The sequence below is a fragment of the Limanda limanda genome, chromosome 9, assembly GCF_963576545.1.
Source record: "Limanda limanda chromosome 9, fLimLim1.1, whole genome shotgun sequence".
Classification (NCBI taxonomy): domain Eukaryota; kingdom Metazoa; phylum Chordata; class Actinopteri; order Pleuronectiformes; family Pleuronectidae; genus Limanda; species Limanda limanda.
Genome location: NC_083644.1, coordinates 20,532,421 through 20,552,107, shown reverse-complemented (window position 1 = coordinate 20,552,107; position 19,687 = coordinate 20,532,421). Strand labels below are relative to the sequence as shown.

At 40.2% G+C, this 19,687-nt stretch overlaps 1 protein-coding gene across 1 annotated transcript in view; it reads left to right on the top strand.

Annotated features, from left to right (window-relative positions):
• Nucleotides 1-8,646, top strand: part of polrmt (polymerase (RNA) mitochondrial (DNA directed)) — a 44,015-nt gene extending 35,369 nt beyond the window's left edge. Inside the window, exons 17-21 of the mRNA XM_061078001.1 lie at nt 1,997-2,095; nt 2,369-2,441; nt 3,616-3,707; nt 5,560-5,633; nt 7,912-8,646. Coding sequence (XP_060933984.1) covers nt 1,997-2,095; nt 2,369-2,441; nt 3,616-3,707; nt 5,560-5,633; nt 7,912-7,961 — 388 coding nt within the window. The 3' untranslated portion in view covers nt 7,962-8,646. The remainder of the gene's footprint in view (nt 1-1,996; nt 2,096-2,368; nt 2,442-3,615; nt 3,708-5,559; nt 5,634-7,911) is intronic.
• The last annotated feature ends 11,041 nt before the right edge of the window (nt 8,647-19,687 follow it).

Below are 19,687 nucleotides of genomic sequence, written 5' to 3'. Positions count from 1 at the left end.
TGAAATGTAAAATTTGTTGTCAGAGAACGTATCGATGGCAACAATCTGAGCTAAATTTAACACAATCGGGCAGCTGTGGCCGAGGGGTAGAGCGGTCGTCCCCTAACCAGAAGGTTGGCAGTTCAATCCCAGTTTTCCCCATCTGAATGCCTTGGTCCTTGGGCAAGATGCTGAACCCTGAATGGCCCCCATACTGTAGAAAAATACAGTGCTGCTAATAGATGCACTTTATGAATGTGTGTCTGAATGGGTGAATGGCAAACTGTAATGTAAAGCACTGAGTGGTCATCAAGACTAGAAAAGCGCTATATAAATAATGACCATTTACAATAGCCATGGCTGATTTTCTTCTTTCCTCAGAGACACACAAATGGAAGCAGCCACAATTTGACCTGCTGTAATTAAAATAAACATAGTACATAGCTTTTAGTATTACTTGTTATATAAAGTGAAACATCACTCTGCTTAGAGGCTAGAGAACAGTGACGCTTCAGAGAGCTTGTGGTTGCGAACCCTTAGAGAACTGACTGTGCACCTTGCTAGTCTGTTGGGCCCATGGGATTTGAAGGTGACATGTTGCTTGGTGTGTCTGTGTGAGACAAAGGCAAAGAAAAGTGGGGAAAGACAGTGTTGTTGAAAGCATCTCTAGCCGAGTGTGCTTGCAAATATATTTTCAGGAATCTTGTTTTTGTTCATCTAAAGCCCAATGCAGCAGCGCTAAAAGCACCCTGACGTGAAAAAATCTAACTTTTCGAAGCAAACAAGACTGAAAGACAGGCACTGTGTGGGTGTGTGTATGCATGGTGTGTGTGTGTGCGTGTGCATGGTGCGTATGTGTGTTTTAGCTTGGCCCGAGCTCTCTCCGCTCCGTCTGCATTTCCATTAGAGCAGCGTTCTGCTCTGTGGCAGCCCAGAGGATTTGAATGGCACAGGCTCAGTGTAATGGGAATATGGGAATGCAGATTGGCAGGATGCTTCTTTTACTGCCAGCTCCATCAGCAGCAACAACACTGCATTTATATTACCTTGTAATATTCCTTTAATATCACATCTACACTTCTCATATTGACTGTTGTTTAGAAGATGCGAGTCGCCCAGAGGTCACATAGTAGAAGATACATATTGATGTTGAAATCCCAGCACGGCGAGCTTTCTGACTGAATGCAGGGAAAACGGATGCAACTTCATGGTGCAGCTGTTAATAATACTGGTATTACATTTGTGCTTTTCCTGCTCGTGTAATTACATTTGATTTGTTTTATAATGAAAGATCCAAAATAACAACACAGAGTGTAATCAAGATTCACCATTAACCACTGACCTGAAAATTAAAGGTACACCCGCGGATGTTTTGACCTCGACAGCTCCATATCACAGTTTATTTGTTTATTCACAGCCACTTTTTTTATCCAGTTACATGAAAGGATTTGATTTAAATCCATCTCAATAATTCCCCAACGAGCATATTCATTTTACTTTTTAATTTATCACAATATGGTTGATGAAAAAGCTTGAGCTTCCATTTCATTGTTACTTTGATGTTGCCAAAGAAAATAATAAATAAACACTATGTGTAGCTGGTAAGTTAAGATATGATGAGATATGATGAAATAAAACTTAATCCAAAAGGAAATTCTGAATAACAGAGAATAACGCAATAGTATGAAAATAATATGTGTAATGAGGAGAAGTAGAGGACCACCACACTTCTTAGGAAAAAAGAAAACTCTTTATCTGGGTATATTAACCGTAACATTATCAGACTTGCTTTCTTTTTTGTATTTTATGTGATGTATGCTATGTGAACTTCTTTCTTCCAATTGGTCCACAAACCAGTTCTCAAACCGAACTATTAACTGTTTCCCTGTGAATTATCAGCACATAATGAGGCCACTTCAGACTTCAGGAAACTTGGCTGACAGCACATTATGTGTCTATTAGAATGAATGATATGACCACAATAGTTTTATTTTCTTTGTTTTCTGTCCCTTCACAGGCGGCCGGACACGGTCAAACAGAAGAACGCCTTCCCGCCAAACTTCATCCACTCTCTGGACTCCACACACATGATGCTGACTTCTCTCCACTGCTACAGGTATCAGTTAGCATGCTGCACTTGTTACACAAATGTGTTCAACCAAGAGTCACTTTTTCTAAAGACAGTTTGTGATGTGAGACCTCAGATTGATGCATTACTTAAAGTCCCCTGTTATCTGAAAGGCAATTATCACAGATAGATATGGTATGATATGCTTTAAACACAGTGAGCTCATTTTTACAGACTCAGGTTCTTTACAGGTTTTAGCAAATGTTGTCTTCAGTACAGTCTACTCGTTCTTAAACCTTCTCCCTCTGTGTTCGATCCCAGCGCTGGTCTGACATTCGTCTCGGTTCACGACTGTTTCTGGACCCATGCCCTCACCGTGGACACCATGAACAAGGTATTGAATCATAGAACAGCCTTTTTTCACTCCCCCCTCTCCACTTTGTTTCACCGTTCCTTGTCCTTACCATCATCCCCCCACAGCCATATCCATCTGGTCAGATCACATATCATTGGGGGTTTGTATCTCCTCTTTTTGCTGATTAATTGAAGCTAAAGGTGTCATTGCACATTTTTGTTAATCCGATCCAGGCTTCTCCATTTATTTTTAGCAACAGAAGAATGATTGTAACACTGATCTCATTGTAGCACTTTTTCAAGTGGATCATTTGTGTAGCTTCTATTAAGGTAAAACAAACTTTCTCCCTCCCCGGCCTCACACATTACCAGGCTGCAGGTAGCACCATCACACAGAGCCTGTCACGTCGGATAAATGACTGTCTGCCGCTGCCTGCTGAAACTAGCTTGTCAGCAGGCCTAGACTGAGACGCGGCGCCAAATTAAATGGACCGAATTACCATAAAGCCCCAATTTTCTGTGGAAGTAGCTTCAGAGCACTGTAACCATGTTATGTCTTCACCCAATCTCAGAGGAGTTACAACCAATGAAGCAGTTCCCTTTATAGGTACATTTATTTTCTCTCTTATTCTCTTGATGTGTATGAGTGTACGCCTCCAAAATTACACAGCTACTTGAATCAGCAGAGGGTAATAAATAAATCTTTAAAAAGCACAGGAGGCATCTTATTTTAATGGTTACTCATCCAACCCTCTATCCTCTGAGAGTGATCCAGTTCCTGAGCAGCTGGAGGAGTTGTTGTTCCTCGAACTGCACAAAGCACAAAACTACTGATTGGAAAACATTCAAACTCCCTGTTAGTTGTACCGAAGTAGGCAGAGGTGAAGATTTGTCTATAGTCTTTTATCTCTTTTAGACCAAAATTAATGACAACTTTTAAAAATGTCCATATATATATGAGCTCTTCTTACATTGTAGCAACATGTATCTATCCCCTGCTCAGTGCTCATCTTTGAGTGGTTGCTAATGGGGGAAACTTCACTATAGATCCTGATCGTGTAGCTGGTACAGAACGTATTAGCACTTATCTTTCCCAGGACAGTTGGACTCTCTCATGTCGTTTTCTCTTTCTTAGCTGGTCATCAGACACCAGAATAGTCTGAGATGATCAAAGTAACTAGGGGTACAAACTTTTCTTCTCTGCCTCCTGTCAGGTCTGTAGGGAGCAGTTTGTCGCCCTGCACAGCCAGCCAATCCTGGAGGACCTGTCCAACTTCCTGCTACAGAAGTACTGCAATCGGGTCCAGTGAGTTCACACACACACATTGGATTTCACACACACATGCACACACAGTCGCACTTACACAAGTCTCAGGAGCAACGCTGTGCTCGTCTACCAGTCCTATGGTTCATTTTGTAGCATCTCCTGTTCATCATCGAGTTTCTGTATGTCTATATATTAATTCAGATATTATAAAATAGTTCCATGTACATATCTTTTACACGTTGTCCCCCCCACCTGCAGTCTGTCCCTCTGGCTCTGTTTGGATCGTTCTTATACAATGAGCCATCATTGCCATCAGTCACTGTGTATGTTAATGCTACACTGTGATCTGTATGAACTTTTATGGTATTGACAGAGGCTATCGTACAATGGACATGCGATTCCCGCATGAACAAACATTATAAAACAGTCCAAACAGAAGAGCTCAGATTGTTTGACTATAAAAGTTATATTAGCGTAGCAGAGATTTTCCTCTTGTTGTCTCAAGCATCGGACATAAAAGGATTTTCTCCCCTTCTCTCCGTGTGTCTGTGTTAATGGCCTCAGGCTGGGTTATGCTCATCATCTAACTGTGTTTTTCTCTCTTCGGGATAATTGGACACCTTCTCTACTGCATGAACTCTACAGGAGCCCCTGTTCTCTGTCTCTCACTCTCTCACACACATTACTCTCTCCTAAAATTCGCCAGTATACTTATTCTCTTTTACACCAGAAAAAAGGGACATGTGGGATCACAGAGACATCTGTCACAATATGAAACTAAACAGATTTCTTGCCATCAGCTCCATTTTATTCAAGAATATTGTTAAAGTAACAGCTCAGTCGATGCAAATGAGTTTTGCTTATTACGTCGCTTCAGTGTTTGGCACTTTATCTACTGACAGTGAAACTTTATTCGTTCTCACATGCTTAATAGGATTTTGTGATTTGCGGACATTGTGGTCCATTATATAACTTGAACAATTATCATGTGTAAACTTATTGAATTGGATATTAGCTCTTATACTCAGTAGTACATCTTTATATATATTTATAGTTTCTGGATTTTTCGAAAAGGTAAAATCGTGAAATTGTGCTCTTAACAGGTTTAACAAGGGGATTCCATTTTATTAAGAAAAGGAACATGAGAGACACATTTTTAATCAACACATTAGGTCCCATAATTAAAAATATGTCTGCAGGGGTCCTTTAATCCAATCATGATTTAATCCTCTGCCTGTGTGTAAATTAAAACAATGATTATGTTTGGCATTTAGATAAAGTATGTGTGGACACATGGCTCTATTACAAAGTCAGACAGATTTGAAGCTGTGAATACACCAGGCTTCCCTCACTCTTGTACTCCTGCAATGTGTACGGTAATTTTTTGATGATTGCAAATTCTTCTTAAAGAACCACCTCAGTGACAAAAGGATGCGTTAAACCTGTCAGTAAATATAGAACATGTGTGTACACCTACCACTACTACTCATATATGGTGCATTCAAAGGACATTCGAAGTCGAAAGGTTAAATTGACACTTTGGAGTCGTTGAATCCAGTCAGCACCCTAACATGATTTTCTTTCCAACTCACAGACATTGGCGTCAGCTCTTATCACCACTAACCCGCTTGACATCTTTGTTGGTGTACTCTATCGCTCCACTTCTTTTCATTTTCGCATCAGTCGCGTGTTAGAAGCGTCAGTGCATGTCTGAAAGCAGCTTTAATGTGACCTCCAAGTGTGAACAACCCAGTGAAGTTGAAAGTTACTTGATTGAGGGCTAAGAAATATTTTAAAGTCCAATTCTCTTCAACTACTTCTATAAAGACTGAAACATTTTCTCCTGAGAGTCAATAAAGTTTTAAACTTCTATTCTCCTCCTTTGTTGCAGGACTGAGGCCAAGAACAAGAAGTACCAGGAGTACAGGAGGCTGCTGCTGCTTCTGGGCAAAGTTCCCCAGACAGGTCAGTGTGTGTACACCTGTCTGGCTCCTTAACACCTGAGGCCTGTGCTACAAAGCAGGTTCAACATACCCAGGAATCCTGTTGTCTCAAGGTTTCACTGAACCTAACACTGACCATAATGAATAACCTGAAGTCTGGAGGTTGTCAGCCTGCTCAGTTAACTCTGGGTTTTCCTGTTCAGCTACGAGAGCGTTCATCTGGAAGATTCATTAATTACAAGCAACACTGTCACCACCATGAATAACCTAAATAATATAAAATGAGAAAGTCCTGTGATACCTGTAGGTAGATCTGATTATAGCGACAATCAAAAGTGATATTCTGTAAAGAACGCAATATCTCAAGAAACTATTGAGGGAATTTCTTCAAATTTGGTTCAAATATTCACCTGGACTCAAGGATGACCTGATTAGATTTTGGTGGTCAAAGGTTAAAAGGTCAAGGTTGTTTGACCTTGCTTTGTTTTGAACTCAATATATCAAGAATTAGACTCAAAGATGACCTGAATAGAATTCAGTGGTTTGTTGCCAGTGCAAGTGTCTCTCTCTTGTTGTTCGGGGTGGAACGACTGAACAGAAGCAGCGTGTCTCTCTCTGTGCATTAGGTGAAAGCTTTGTTGTTTTGTGACCTCTCACTCCATCTGAACACTTCAGTGTCAGCTGGGCTCCGACAGCTGGTTGTATAATTTCATTACTGTTAATTGTGGCCCTCCTCTGCATAATCAGCTTAGGTGGCAGAGATCAGTCAGGTGTGCTCCTGAGGGGCGTGTGCGTCTAGGCTAAAATCCATTATAATCTTCACTATGAAGGATCCTGAATTTATTACAGTGATTCGGTTTTAGTTTGTATCCAGCAGGAGATCACATGAATCAGGAGCAGATATGAGCAGAGAGCTAAGGTGGACGACACTGAATAACTCAACAGATGTTATTGTTTGATGATGATGATGATGATGAAGAAGATAGTACAGTGGCAGTTAATGAGAGATGGTGAATGTATCAGATCAGTGTGCTCATGTCCTTCCTCTAACATTTTTATTTTGTGGCATTTAATTCAACAAAGGAGACTAGAGGCAGTTTTGTAATCATGGGACCATTCTGTCTTTTGCCATGACTACATAATGTTCTTTGACAAAGTAAATTCTGAAGAATACAAGAAAGAAAACAAACTACAGAAATCTGTTTTATCAAGTAGACTGAAGTTTCGAGCTGCTGCTTTCAAGCTCGGTTTTTCTTTTGTAGATTGTAGCTCTGTCTCCTCGCACCAGACTCAGAATACGACAGAACAAAAGTCCAAGCAAATTCCTTCATTAATCATTAATCACATGAAGGATGAACAATAAAGCAGTGATTGTTCAAATTTATCAGAATAAATAAACCTACTGTATTGAATATACATTAAATATAGTCATGTTCCCTGCAGCATGAATCTAATTAAATCTGGTCAAAATTTCAGTTTTTCCAAACGAGTAAACTAATGATATTCTGTTCTGATCAGCCTCAAGGTGTACTTTGTGTGCAGCATGCTAAGAACCTATACCAGTCTACTACCAGCATGTTAGCATCATTATCCCTGAAGGGATAAAGCAGGGACATGTTCCTCATCTCTGCACCATTATTTCTTCAATAGGAGGGTCCCCGTCTCTGCACCCACGACAACCAGTGAGCGTAGACATCATGTTAATGAGTTGTCTGTGGTCCCTTTCTCCAGAATATCTCAAGAGTGCCTTGAGGCAACTTCTTCCGATTTGATACAAATGTTCCCTTGGACTCACGAAGGAACTGCTTGACATGTGGTGGTCACTGTCACTGGAACCTTACAAAACATGTTTTTGGTCTTAAACTGATTGTAAAAGGTCAAGGTGACCTGTTCTTGTGAGCACTACATCTTAGGAACACCTTCAGGGAACACAGCCAGATTTGGCAGAAATGTTAACTTTGACTTAAAGAATAACTGATGAGATTTAGAAAGTCAAAGGTCAAGGATCAAGGTCACAGTGGCCTCAAAAATCATGTATTTATTTTGGTGTCTTGAACATTAAATGATAACATTTGAGTTGTCAAAGGTCCTGCTGACCTCATATGAGTCTGGGAAATAAAAAAAATATGTCGAAACAGCATTAACGCCATGCAGTATTTCTAGTTTGCTCATGCTGAACTAGCTGTGTTGTAACCCTTCTGACGGTCTAGTAATGTTCTGCTCTACAAGAGATGTACTTTGTGTAACTGCGAACCACCGATGTAAACCTGCTCTGACACCTTGCCTCTTTTTCTCTCCAGGTGATTTTGACCTCGAGCAGGTGAAAGAATCCACTTATTTCTTCAGCTGAGTGATCGGTGAGGGCGAGTCAGCGGAGGGAGATGAATGGAATTGACAGAGAGCAGCAGGAGAGGGCTGCAGGCTCCGGGGTCTCAACTGGTTTTGGCTCCCTCGGACATCAGCGCATTGATTGAGCCGCGCCTCGGCCCGCCCCCTGGCCCTCAGGCTGGTTGGAGCTGACAGAGCTGCTGGAGGCCTTCACACTCAGTGAACCTGCCTGATTAAGTGACTGGTGGGTTGATGGGAGGGAGTGTTCCCACTGGATGGGAATGTTAAGACTTCGCTCAGTGTAAAGTACCTCTTACAATGGACACTTAGGTCATATTCTGGTGTGTGGAGAGAGATAGTGTGTATGACCAAGACTTACTGAATCACATGTGAACTGTGTTAATTTTAAGCCGTGTGTATGGGTGTGTGTGTGCGTGTCCTGCTGGGATAACCGCAGAGCGCTGACCCGCCTCTGCTACATCCCACCCAATCATCGATCCCATCACTTCCAGGCTGTCAGGATGCTTTCTGACACAATGCTCATTCATTAGAACTTTTTCTGAAGAAGTTTGAAGAGGAAATGACTGATAGACTGGAAGGAGAAATGTGGAGGGATGAGTTTCGGGGCTTTTCCACAACATCGGGTCCCAACATACTCTCGATTTTTACCTTCTTGCAGTGACTAAGCACTTCTCAGTTGCCTAAAAATAAAGATACAATGTTTTTCTCAAAATGCCTCCTTATTCATTCCATGGTTCAAAGAAGTAGACAGTATTCTTAACAGGTTATTTAGTTATATCTGCACATTTCAACTCCATAGTGTATGATGAAATGAAGGACTCCTTTTAGATGCACCACAACGGCTCTTGCAGGCTTCACTAATCAACTCAGATCTTATTTTTCTGGGCCAGCGCCACATCTAGAAGTAAAAATAGCAGAAGCGATATCTGATCATGGCTGGAAACGTTGCCGCCGTTTCAGACAAAAGGTGCCGTTGATGTTCAAAGGAAAATATCGGCTCAGCCAAACAAAGCTGGCTGAGTGACAATGTAATGAAACGGAGATAATCTTTGAGGGGGCATAAATGGTGAGCTGATTAGACTGTAGGTTTTCAGATGATTTTCATGGCAACACACATACTGACACTTCATATTCTAGGACATGCATGAGATTGGAATTGAGAATTTTATGCTTTATTATTATTTTTTGTATGATATATCACCTTAATGATATGACAGCTGTTGAGAAATTAAAGGTATATCCACACACTGAATGTGAAAGAGAAGGTTGAAGGGTGTGTGTGTGTTTTCTCACCTGAGAATATAACCTGATTTCCTTTCATGCCCTTAAAGGAAAAGCATCAGAAATGGCATCAGACAGCAACAATAACTGGGATGTAGCTGTTCTCTAATTAGAATGGAGACGTTTGACATCTTTACCATCTTGCCTCACACAGTATAAAAAGACATCACTCACATATCACATGAGGAATAAGTTAGAGCCTGCAGATGTTGAATTTGGGTTTCTTTAAAAATAAAGTCCAGATTTATAATCAGAATTTTAGGCCTTGAAAAGTCCTAAATACATTAAAATATTAGGTACAACATATGCAAGGTAGATCTTGCATATGTTGAGGGAGATTTTAATCATGTTAACATTCATTTTACACTGTCTCCATCTGTTGTAGTTCTTTCTCAGCAATGCAAATATTAGTTAACTGTAATTAAACTACAAATAAGACCAATATTTATGTGATAACTGAGTCTATAAACACCCTGGTCAGAATGGATCTCTGTACAGTCAGCTAAACTCGGGGCAAAGACTAGAGATACCTACTGATATCCTGCAGTTTTGAGGGTTATTCTCTACTTTTCTACTTCATCTTATCTTCAATTATGAAGAAGTATAAGTAATTCAGGGACTTTCTAATTTGCTTCACATCTGTCATACTTGACATAGGTCATTAATTTCATTCATGAATGTCCTAAAAAAGTCTTAGATTGAACTTGCTGAAACCTCCAGAAACTCGAGTTTTGCATAAGCACTCGGAGGAGGGAAATATCTAACCTTGGTCTGCCTGTACGCAACAAAATATACCTACTATGTAAAAGATTGTGAATTTTGTGGAAGTTTTGGGTTTTGTGCAGAAATGCTTCTTTGGTACAGGAATGAGGGCATCATGGAGTCGGGCTGTTCCACCCTGTTTGTGACACAGGTCACAAGCAGAATAGATGGGACCTGAAACTTGGTAACATTGTGACTCCTGTAGCTGCCAAGCTACTGTTAACTCCATCATCAGCAGCCAGTCCAACCTCCATAACATCTGAATGATGAAGCAAAGTCAAGGTGTCCTCCCAGCATGCGTCAGCCCAGCGTGTCTCTCCTTTCCCCTCATCTCTGTGAGGCCACTTGTCAAGGACAAAGCTTTATGCTGTAAAGTGCTCTCAGCGTCTCACACACTCAACACATATCACATTTCACAACTGAACTCTGACGCACAGCTGCCTGAGAAAAAACCCACCTCTGCACTACGTGACCCACTCAACACCCAGGAGTGGTCATGGAGGGATGGATGGATGGTGGAACTGGGAAATGTTGTGTGTATAAGTGATCAATAGCTGTGACTCACAGCAGAGGGAGGGTTGGAGGGTTGGACGGTTATTAATTAGCTTAAGAATGCCGACACCACAACACTTAAAATACCTCAGGATGCAGAGAGGAAGGTCAAGGATGGAGGAGGCTCACAGAATGTGTGTTTTTGATGATGTGTGTGTGTGTGTGTGTGTGTGTGTGTGTGTGTGTGTGTGTGTGTGTGTGTGTGTGTGTGTGTGTGTGTGTGTGTGTATGTTGTTGGGTGTAAACTACAGTTGACTTTGACCGAGGGAGTAAACAGGATATCGAAGATGTCCTTACAGCTGCCGCATGCCTTGATGGGTCTGTCTCACTTTCCTTGGGGTGATTCCAAGGATGTCTGCTGTCAGACCTCCGAGCTGCACCAGTCCGACCTGCAGTAAGGAGCCCAGGTTGTGCTGTAGCAGGAAATAATCAGATTATTGCCATTACCGGACATCTACAGAGAATAACACACACGACCTGCTGATGAGGATTTAATAGAAGAGGAACAGAGCAAAGTGATGGATGTGGCAGAGGATGTTTTTTCTTCTTCACTTTATATCCATGGTTATACAGGATGCTGATATTTAATGTGACTTCTACTGATGGTGGGGTAATCTGTCTGTTTAGAAGAAAGAGATTGTTTTCACGTAACACCATAATAATATATTTTAAAATCTATGTAATAACCTTTATGTTTATGAAATGAAAAAATCCATAAAATAATACGAATCATATTGTATGAGCCATTAATATTTTTTCTCTTTTATCTCAAATGTTTACCAGCACAGGCTCATTTTATTCTTTTTCATCTGTATCTCTCTTTCATCTATGTATGTATGTATTATGCCTCAATGAACAAACTCATGTCCTCTTATTAACCCATTTAATCTGCTCTCCTTTGTAGCCAAACTATCCTACTCTATCTATTCTATTGTATTCTCTTCCATTCTATATTCTAGCCATCCATAATCTACTTCCTGCTCTTTGAAGGTCGTGGGGGGAGTTGGAGCCAATCCCAGCTGTCATTGAGCGAGAGGCGGGGCACACCCTGGAGAGGTCATGAGCATATCACAGGTTCAACATGCAGCGAGTCATGAGTCTAATATCTTCATGTCTATTCTATTCATCTATATTCAAATCTATTCAAATCTATTCTATTACATTGTATTCAATAGATAATTCATGAGGAGTAATTTATGAAATCAAAAAAAATCCATATTTAACATTTGTAGGTTTTGGTTTGTGATCTGAAATCGTTGGTCTGGATCCATCACACAAGGGAAACTTCTGACACCAGTGCAGAGACGAGGGTGTGAATACAAAACGTCTCTCAACCCCCTGGTGCTGAATGCACTTCATTAGCATTCATACTTCTAGTATGGGGAACATCTTGATATTTTGCTGTTCTTCCAGCTGCATTTTCAATAATTTCCTTGATTTCATTCTTCTTGTAAAGTTGTAAATGAAGCAGCAGTGTGGCTGAGTGATGCTGGATCGTTAATTTTCCATGTGGAGTTGTGGTTCGTCCAGGAAGCCTCCGATCAGGTCAGGGTTTTCACCACCACCCGACCAAAGCATGCTGGGATATGGTCCACACCTCTATGTAGAAAAACCTGTTATCTGGTGAAAAAAATAACAATAACAATGTATTGATGAAAATGAAAACTAAAATCAGTATTTACAATTGCAGGCATATAAATATGGAATGTGGCTTGTTGTCGATGTACCATAAAACAACATGACTGACATGTTTGCTGATTTGATATGTGAATGTCCTGTATGTCACTGACTGATGTCACACCAGCTGCAGTAAGTGTCTCACATGTAGTGCAGACCGGAGCGTTGGGCTTTTAGCGAGCTCTCAGCATCAAAAGAGAGAGAGGACACTGTGGAAGTGCCGGCCGCTATCTGCCAGGCATGTCCCGGAGCTGGAAGCCTCTCCCCGATAGCTGGACCACTCAGGCTCACTCGGAGCACTTTGATTCCTGTGCCAGGCGGCCCGGGCTCTCCCGGCCTATCTCCTGCCGTGGTGTCGTGAACGGCCGGCACTCAGCAGCACAAGCAGAGGAGCGGAGGAGACAATCCTGGAGTGGAGGGGAGGAGAAAGGAAGGAAGCACCGTACGGAGGGAGAGCGGGAGTGTGGGAGTTAGGAAGGAGACAGGGGGGAGAACCCAGCAGTGATCCTGCACAAACACATATTTAGTCAGTATTTGTTATGTCTGCTGTTTCATGCGGGTCAGAGATAAGAACTATACACTTTGGAGCAGTATGTCTTTGTCTGGCTCGAGGTGCTCAGCTGCAGAAACCAGGCTCCATCGCAGCTTCTCAGCTAATCGGTTCTTACAGATCATCGTCTCTGTGAGGAAGCGTCTTGGGTTTTTCACTGTTTTCACGGCCAGAGAAACTCTGCTGCCGGACGTTTCCACATGTAATGATGTTTCTCTTGTGTCTTTTCCATCATTGTCTCTGCAAACCTGGAAACAACTTGATGCAGTTTAGTTACAACATTTAACACGTACATACGTACAGCCGAAAGGGATCCACACTGAAGAACATGTTTCTTGAATAGTTTTATTGTTTTACTGCAGAAACAAATAAAAAAGAGGGATATATTATGTATTTTTTTAGTTGCTTTTTGTGCTTCTGATTTGTATAGCAACCATATACAGCCCAGATACTGGAGGTTCTACAATATACTACTTCCCAGTATAGTCTGTTTACATGTCCCTGTCACATGCTGCTCATCAGGTTTCTTTGCTCTGTGACTGGGACCATTGTCCATTCCAAGTCTTGGAAATTGAAAGGGAATTTTCAGTGAAATGGTTCCAGAGCAATCTACAAATGCTAATTGTTCTGGCAATGCAAGCTCATGTCCTTGTTTGGAGCTAAAGATGGATGCGCAGTCAACCATTTTAGGTCTTCATGTGATTTTATTCATGAATATAATTTCAAATATGAAGCAGCCATGCTAATTGTACTAAAATAATTTCCAGGCTATTTTGACGAAATAAAAACAATATCATTATCAGGTGCCCAGGTTTATAGTAATTGTAACTATAACATTTTTTCTCATGTTCTCTTGGACTGTTTTTTAGTTGTGTTTGAGAAAGTAAAAACATTTAAACGTAACAAAAAAATATGGATTACTTGTTAAATGCACCTAATCTACTAATTTCATTCTTGGCCTCAAATTCATCATTAAAAAAATGAATGTTTGTGTAATTGATTTAATTTAAGTTTCTGTCCGCTTTTGGTTAATTATTTAACCAAAAATATATCGGAGAATCCAAACCAACCTTTGTTTTCATCTGATGAACTTTGATTTGTTTCCTATTCTATCAACTGCTAATTAATAAATCAACCACTTATCATATTTAATCTCCTCTGTGATTTGGATAATGTTTTGTTTTTTTGCAGTCAAGTTTCATTCAGACAAATTATTTTCTTTTTCTTCTCCATAATTTGAACTGTTCGCAACAGGAACAGTGACTAAATGTTTCCCCATTAACGAATTTAAAAGATAATAAAACATCAAAGTTTGATAAACCCAGGAGGTCTTTACCTCTGTTCTGATGTTTCAAGAATCAGAAAAATACTGAGACTTCTAACAAAGTAGATGAGTTTTGTCCACTGCAGTTCAACAATATTAATCATCAACCGTCATCAAAACGCATATCTCTACAAGAATCTGGATAAATGGAGGAATGGATAAATGAGCATGAGGTAACTCTAAGACACAGCACTCCACGTCGGTTTGTTTTTTTGTTTGTTTGCTGATTATGTAAAATTAAAATTGGATTTCCATGTTACTTAGTAGAAAGAGCATGGAAGAAAACTTGACACTTTATTATGGATCCAGAGAAAAATTGTGGGTGCAGGATTTTTTATCACCTTTTTAAACATTATGACATTATTTATTTTTATCATTTACGTTTCTTTTCCCAGGGAATAATTCCTACATGCTTGGATCCTGATGAAATATATCAAATATAATTAGGGGACTTATATCTACGAGATATTTGGTGCATTCAGTTATTCAACATATAAACCAATTTTATCCAATTTTACAGTAGCAAAATTACAATCCCTGTATTTAAAAAACAACACTGAATCAGTAAAAAGATCCAGAGGTCAGTGTAACCTTGACACATAACGGCAGGCGGAGCTTTCACCATCACAAGCCGTCATCGCTTTCACAAGTTCAGCTTCTGTGAAGAATGTGTAGGTTTAATAAGTGAAAACGTTTTTTCAACCAGCTCACACAAAAGTAAACAGCCTTAGCATCAAGCAGTGGAATCACACTGTATTCAAATACAGTTTATTGGTTTTCCTCTGTACATGTATTGCAGTGGGATATAACCAACAGTGGTGTTTGCATTGTGAGGAGCTTGCATTTATTTTTTTACAGCCACACACACACAGAGAGTATAGTACATGTATGTGGAGTCTACGATATGCTAGGCACTATAGGAAACAGTACATTATAATGGGAGGGGACAAGTGTCGAGCGGCTCGATAAAAGAAAATCAGGTCCCTGACCCAGAAACTCTCGTGCTGCAGCGTCTGCTCTGAGCGCCTGTGATCGTCTGTTGGCTTCTGGGGGATTCATGGTCAGCGGTGAAGAACTCAGAGTATGTTCCCTGCGCACATACGTCTGTAGTGTTAAGGTATTGATTGTTTTCGGTCTCGGCTTTTTACCCTTATCATTGAATGACATTACTCCCTACAACGTGTCTGGGATCGAAGAATGTACAAAAACAAATAAATAAATGCAGTTTGGTATTGACTCATACTGTATTATATTCTGTAAAATACATAAACAACTAGTATAAAAAGTGCATTATATATTGTTTTCGTGTTGGTGTTCCTCATTATTGGCCAATGGAATAGAAAAGAATCTGAACTCATGAGCATCAATGTACATTTGTGAGATAGAGACACAAAAATCACATCCTCGCTCAGTTCGAATGAACAGCCCTTGTAAGTAAACATTTGAAGCACTTCCATGTTTTACTGCCATTGATGAACCCAAAGACACGTGTGAATGAAACGTTGGAAAATAGCGTCAAACCCGGAGAAGCTGTGGCATTGAAGACAGGAAGAAAAATGAATGAGTCCTTTGAAAACTTGGCGAACACAGATGTTTGTGTTGACCCTGCTGTGTGTGTGTGTGTGTGTGTGTGTGTGTGTGTGTGTGTGTTTGTGTGTCTGTGTCTGTGTCTGTGTGTCTGTGTGTGGCACAGATGTCATCCGCACCAAAGCCTGCAGGGCGAAAAGCTGAGTTGTTTACAGCATTTACATAACATGTTTGTAGCGTTGCAGAAAAAACAGGGAAAACGTGTTTACAGAGTTCTATGCAACATGCTACTCAGGTGGTAACGGTCGAGAGAGAAAAGTATTTCAGAGAGCAGCACTGGTCAAAGGTTCAGGACTTTTCAAATGCACCGAGGTGTGAGATCCGAAAAGAAAAGAACACCCAAACAAGAGAAGAAACCAGGCAGACCTTACAGTGGCACAGGACCATACCCAGACTGGTGGTACTGTGAGCCACTGGTACTGTGAGCCACTGTGGAGACAGAAGAAGTGATGCATCCTCTGTAATGCAAATAGTTCCGCTCTGATTTAATTACTATGCTCAAGAAATATTGGTTCATTCAAGATGATAATATCCATTTTGTTAAAGATTCAAAAGATTTTTCAAGCTTGTGTTTGAGTGTGTCTCTGTAGTTACAGTAGATCAATGTAGTCCGATGTCAGCACGGGGATCATGTATTTAAAACTTGGATACCCGCTCGTACTCTTCCAGACTTTGAACAGATTCTCGTTAAAGTTTGAGAACTCCGTCCATGACATGAAATATTGCATCTCCATTAACACCTCAAGAGAAAAATCATTGCATATAGGGACCACACTCTTCAGCTATTGCTTTGTGTGCTGTGTGTTAAACTTCACTCTCAGACAGTCGGAATGATTTAAGGGAATTACTCTATAATTTGTATGTTAGCAACAGTAAAGAGTTCAGTCTGTGACATGTTGTCTGTATCTTAACATCCTGAAATATTTGTATACAAGAAAATCCTAGGCCTTGAAACTTTGGTATCATTGGGTTCATTTGTCATTTTGTATCGTTGATGTTTAAATCTAGGGTTGGTAATCTTAGAAAAGCAAGCAGGGAACAGGCTACACTTTGGAAATCTGCAACTGATACATCCCTCACCCCCCCGCATCATCCCTCTCAACCAAGCTATGCCGCCCAAAAAAAATGAATGCCTGACAAATGCTAGAAGTCGACTTCTCTGTTACAGACACCGGCCTTTTTCTTAGATGAGTTTATTTATTAATGGCGAGAAGATTTCCACACATGAGATAAAAAAAGTTTCAGAAACAAGTGTCCGACCGAACCTTTAGGTTATTAATATCTGATTGTAATTTGACCGAGGTTATTGACCAATTTCTATCCCGTCTTCCTCCTTCTCACCATCTTCTTCTTCTGTGAGCGACATTAAAAGTTTATAGAGTAAATTTGTATCCATTTGTGCCCTGAGACAGTTCCTTTGAGGAGACAACGTGGAGTTCAGTGAAACACTATTCTCATAACAAGCCTCTGTATTAATTATGCTGGAGCCTCCACAGGGCATCATTTGGGCAGAAAGAGTAGACCTCAAAAACACTGTATAAAAATACTCGACTTTGGACTATGTCCCATTAGGAATCTAAACCGAAACAAAACACAATGAAAATGCAAAAACGATCATGCGAGAGGATTATTGGCACAGTATAATGAAATCCAATGGAAGAGGAATGGTAACAGTTCCAAACAGACCAGAGAAATTCCAATTTCCACTCTCATTATCCAGTAATGGCTCAGGCATTTAGTGAAATGAGGTGAATAGAATGTCAGGTCCGGGAGAAAAGGTTCTCTTCCAAATGTGTTTGGACGCAACTCAGCAGCGTCTGATGAACTGTTACTGGGGCATTAATGATAGAGGCACACTGCAAAGTATCTGCACTGTCCTTGGCTGTTGATCAAAACTCTAGCGTTTATAGTGAGGTCGAGCTTTGTAGGAGTTTCATTATCTCCACGAATTGGCTTTGGCATCGCGACTGCCGCTGCCAGAAATGTGACATTCAGAGTTGGAAAAGAATGGATTTACATTTTGATTATGTGACTTTGAATGAGTTTACATTTAGACTGGTATAAAATGTCTTGCAATTAACTGGCAGTATATTATTATTTCAAAGAAGTAATACTTTCACAAAGTGTGAGATATAACTAATCTATTCTAAAAACATTTCTGCTGTTAAGACAAGGTGTCGTTTACTCAGGTATAGCTGTTGAATTTTTAAAGCTACATTAATATATATTCACCCACTTGGAGGCAGAACTCCAAAACAAACAGAGACACAGCTCTGACAATGAGATCAGCAACAGAGTCGATACAAAGACCTGAATCGATACGAGATTCAATCCTCTCACGTCAGAACCGCGCAAAATTTGCCTCGTTCACTTCATCCTCTTGAGTTGAGTAAGATTTGCACAACACGATGTTGCTAAAGCTAATCGGTGATGTTAACTGTAATGGTAACATTATTTGCTTGCTTGATAGCTTACAACTAGTTTCATGTTTTTATCCAAGACAGTTTGAGTTTAGGCAAGTACGATAGCAATTAGGCCAAAGACCAATTGCTATTGCTGTCGCAGAGGGTGCGACGTGTCTCTGGGTGTCTGGGACAGACACGGAGACGTCCCCTCAGTCTTTTGGGTTGACATACCAATGCAAAATCATTAACTATCAATTAAGTGCCAATGAACGAATGACTGCAGAATAGTAACCACTTCTCCTCCTTGTTAGTTTACTGTACACTATACAATATAAACTAGGACTTTGACTTTTCTATTTGCAGATTGACATAGTTTAATGTTTCCTGTTTATTTGTGATGTAACTCCCTCACCTCTTGTCTTCTCTGTCCAATTTTATTAAAAACATTGATGATTGATCATTGAAGTAAAATTCCCATTGAATTATAAGTATAATGTAGCACAGACTCAATTTGGGATGGTCCACATTCAGAATAGCTTAGATCGTATTTCGCGATGTTCTTTATGGTGAGAATAGTTAAAAGAGTAATTTTGGGTCTAGATGAGCTATATGAGGCTATAAATAAGCAGATTTGAGTGATCACTCACATTGCACTCGTTTGACTAACTGTCACTTTAAAAAAATATATCGATTAATGCAGTTTTAAATTAAAAAAAATGACATTTCCACTTAAAATCGATGGCTTGGCAGGAACAAAACATTTTGTCCCACAGATGTTATTTCAGTTTGAAGGATATTCATCGATCCAACTGCCTCACATATTTTTCTGTGGGGACAATCAGAGGCAGGGAAGATTTACAAAAGAGGCCAACTAGATTCAGATTGGATCTACATACAGTACAAACATTCATATCAATGACCTTAAACAACTGGAATAAAGGTGGCGAAAAGGGAGTGATATATATATATATATATATCACTTTTGTGCTTATACATTTGCTCTGATGTTCTATTTGAGTTGAGAGTCAACAACAGTTAAACACACCTATTTCAATATCGAAATTGTTCATGACTTTCTATGAAGCCATGGATTATTATGCCTTTGTGAGAAGAATAATGTGGTAGATAAAGTAGTTAAGACACATTAAAGTGCCAACTTCTGTTATCAGGTCCCTGATTTTCTTTTAGTCCCATCTGGCCCCAGATTTCCGTTAAATGAGCGGAATGAAATGGACGGTGAAGCAGATATACCCATTTGGTTTTAACTACTTACTGAAATACATTAAATAAAGGAGGGGGAGTTCGGCAGATGCTACGTTACCACTACTGTTATGTGCATCTACTATTTGTGTGAGTAGAAATGTCTTGATGCTGCAGATTCACAAGTCACCATACAGACTTTATTATATTAGAACAGTCATCTCTAAGATTATCCTCGCAGCCACTCAGTCAACATTCATACATTCGGAGAGTCAAACTGGCGTGAGTAGAGAGAAGAGGAGCTGTAGGGGGGGACAGAAATCCTCCTGTGTCCGTGCAGTGAACTCCCCCCCCCTAACTGAGTCCCTCCTGCAAGAGTTTGATTACCA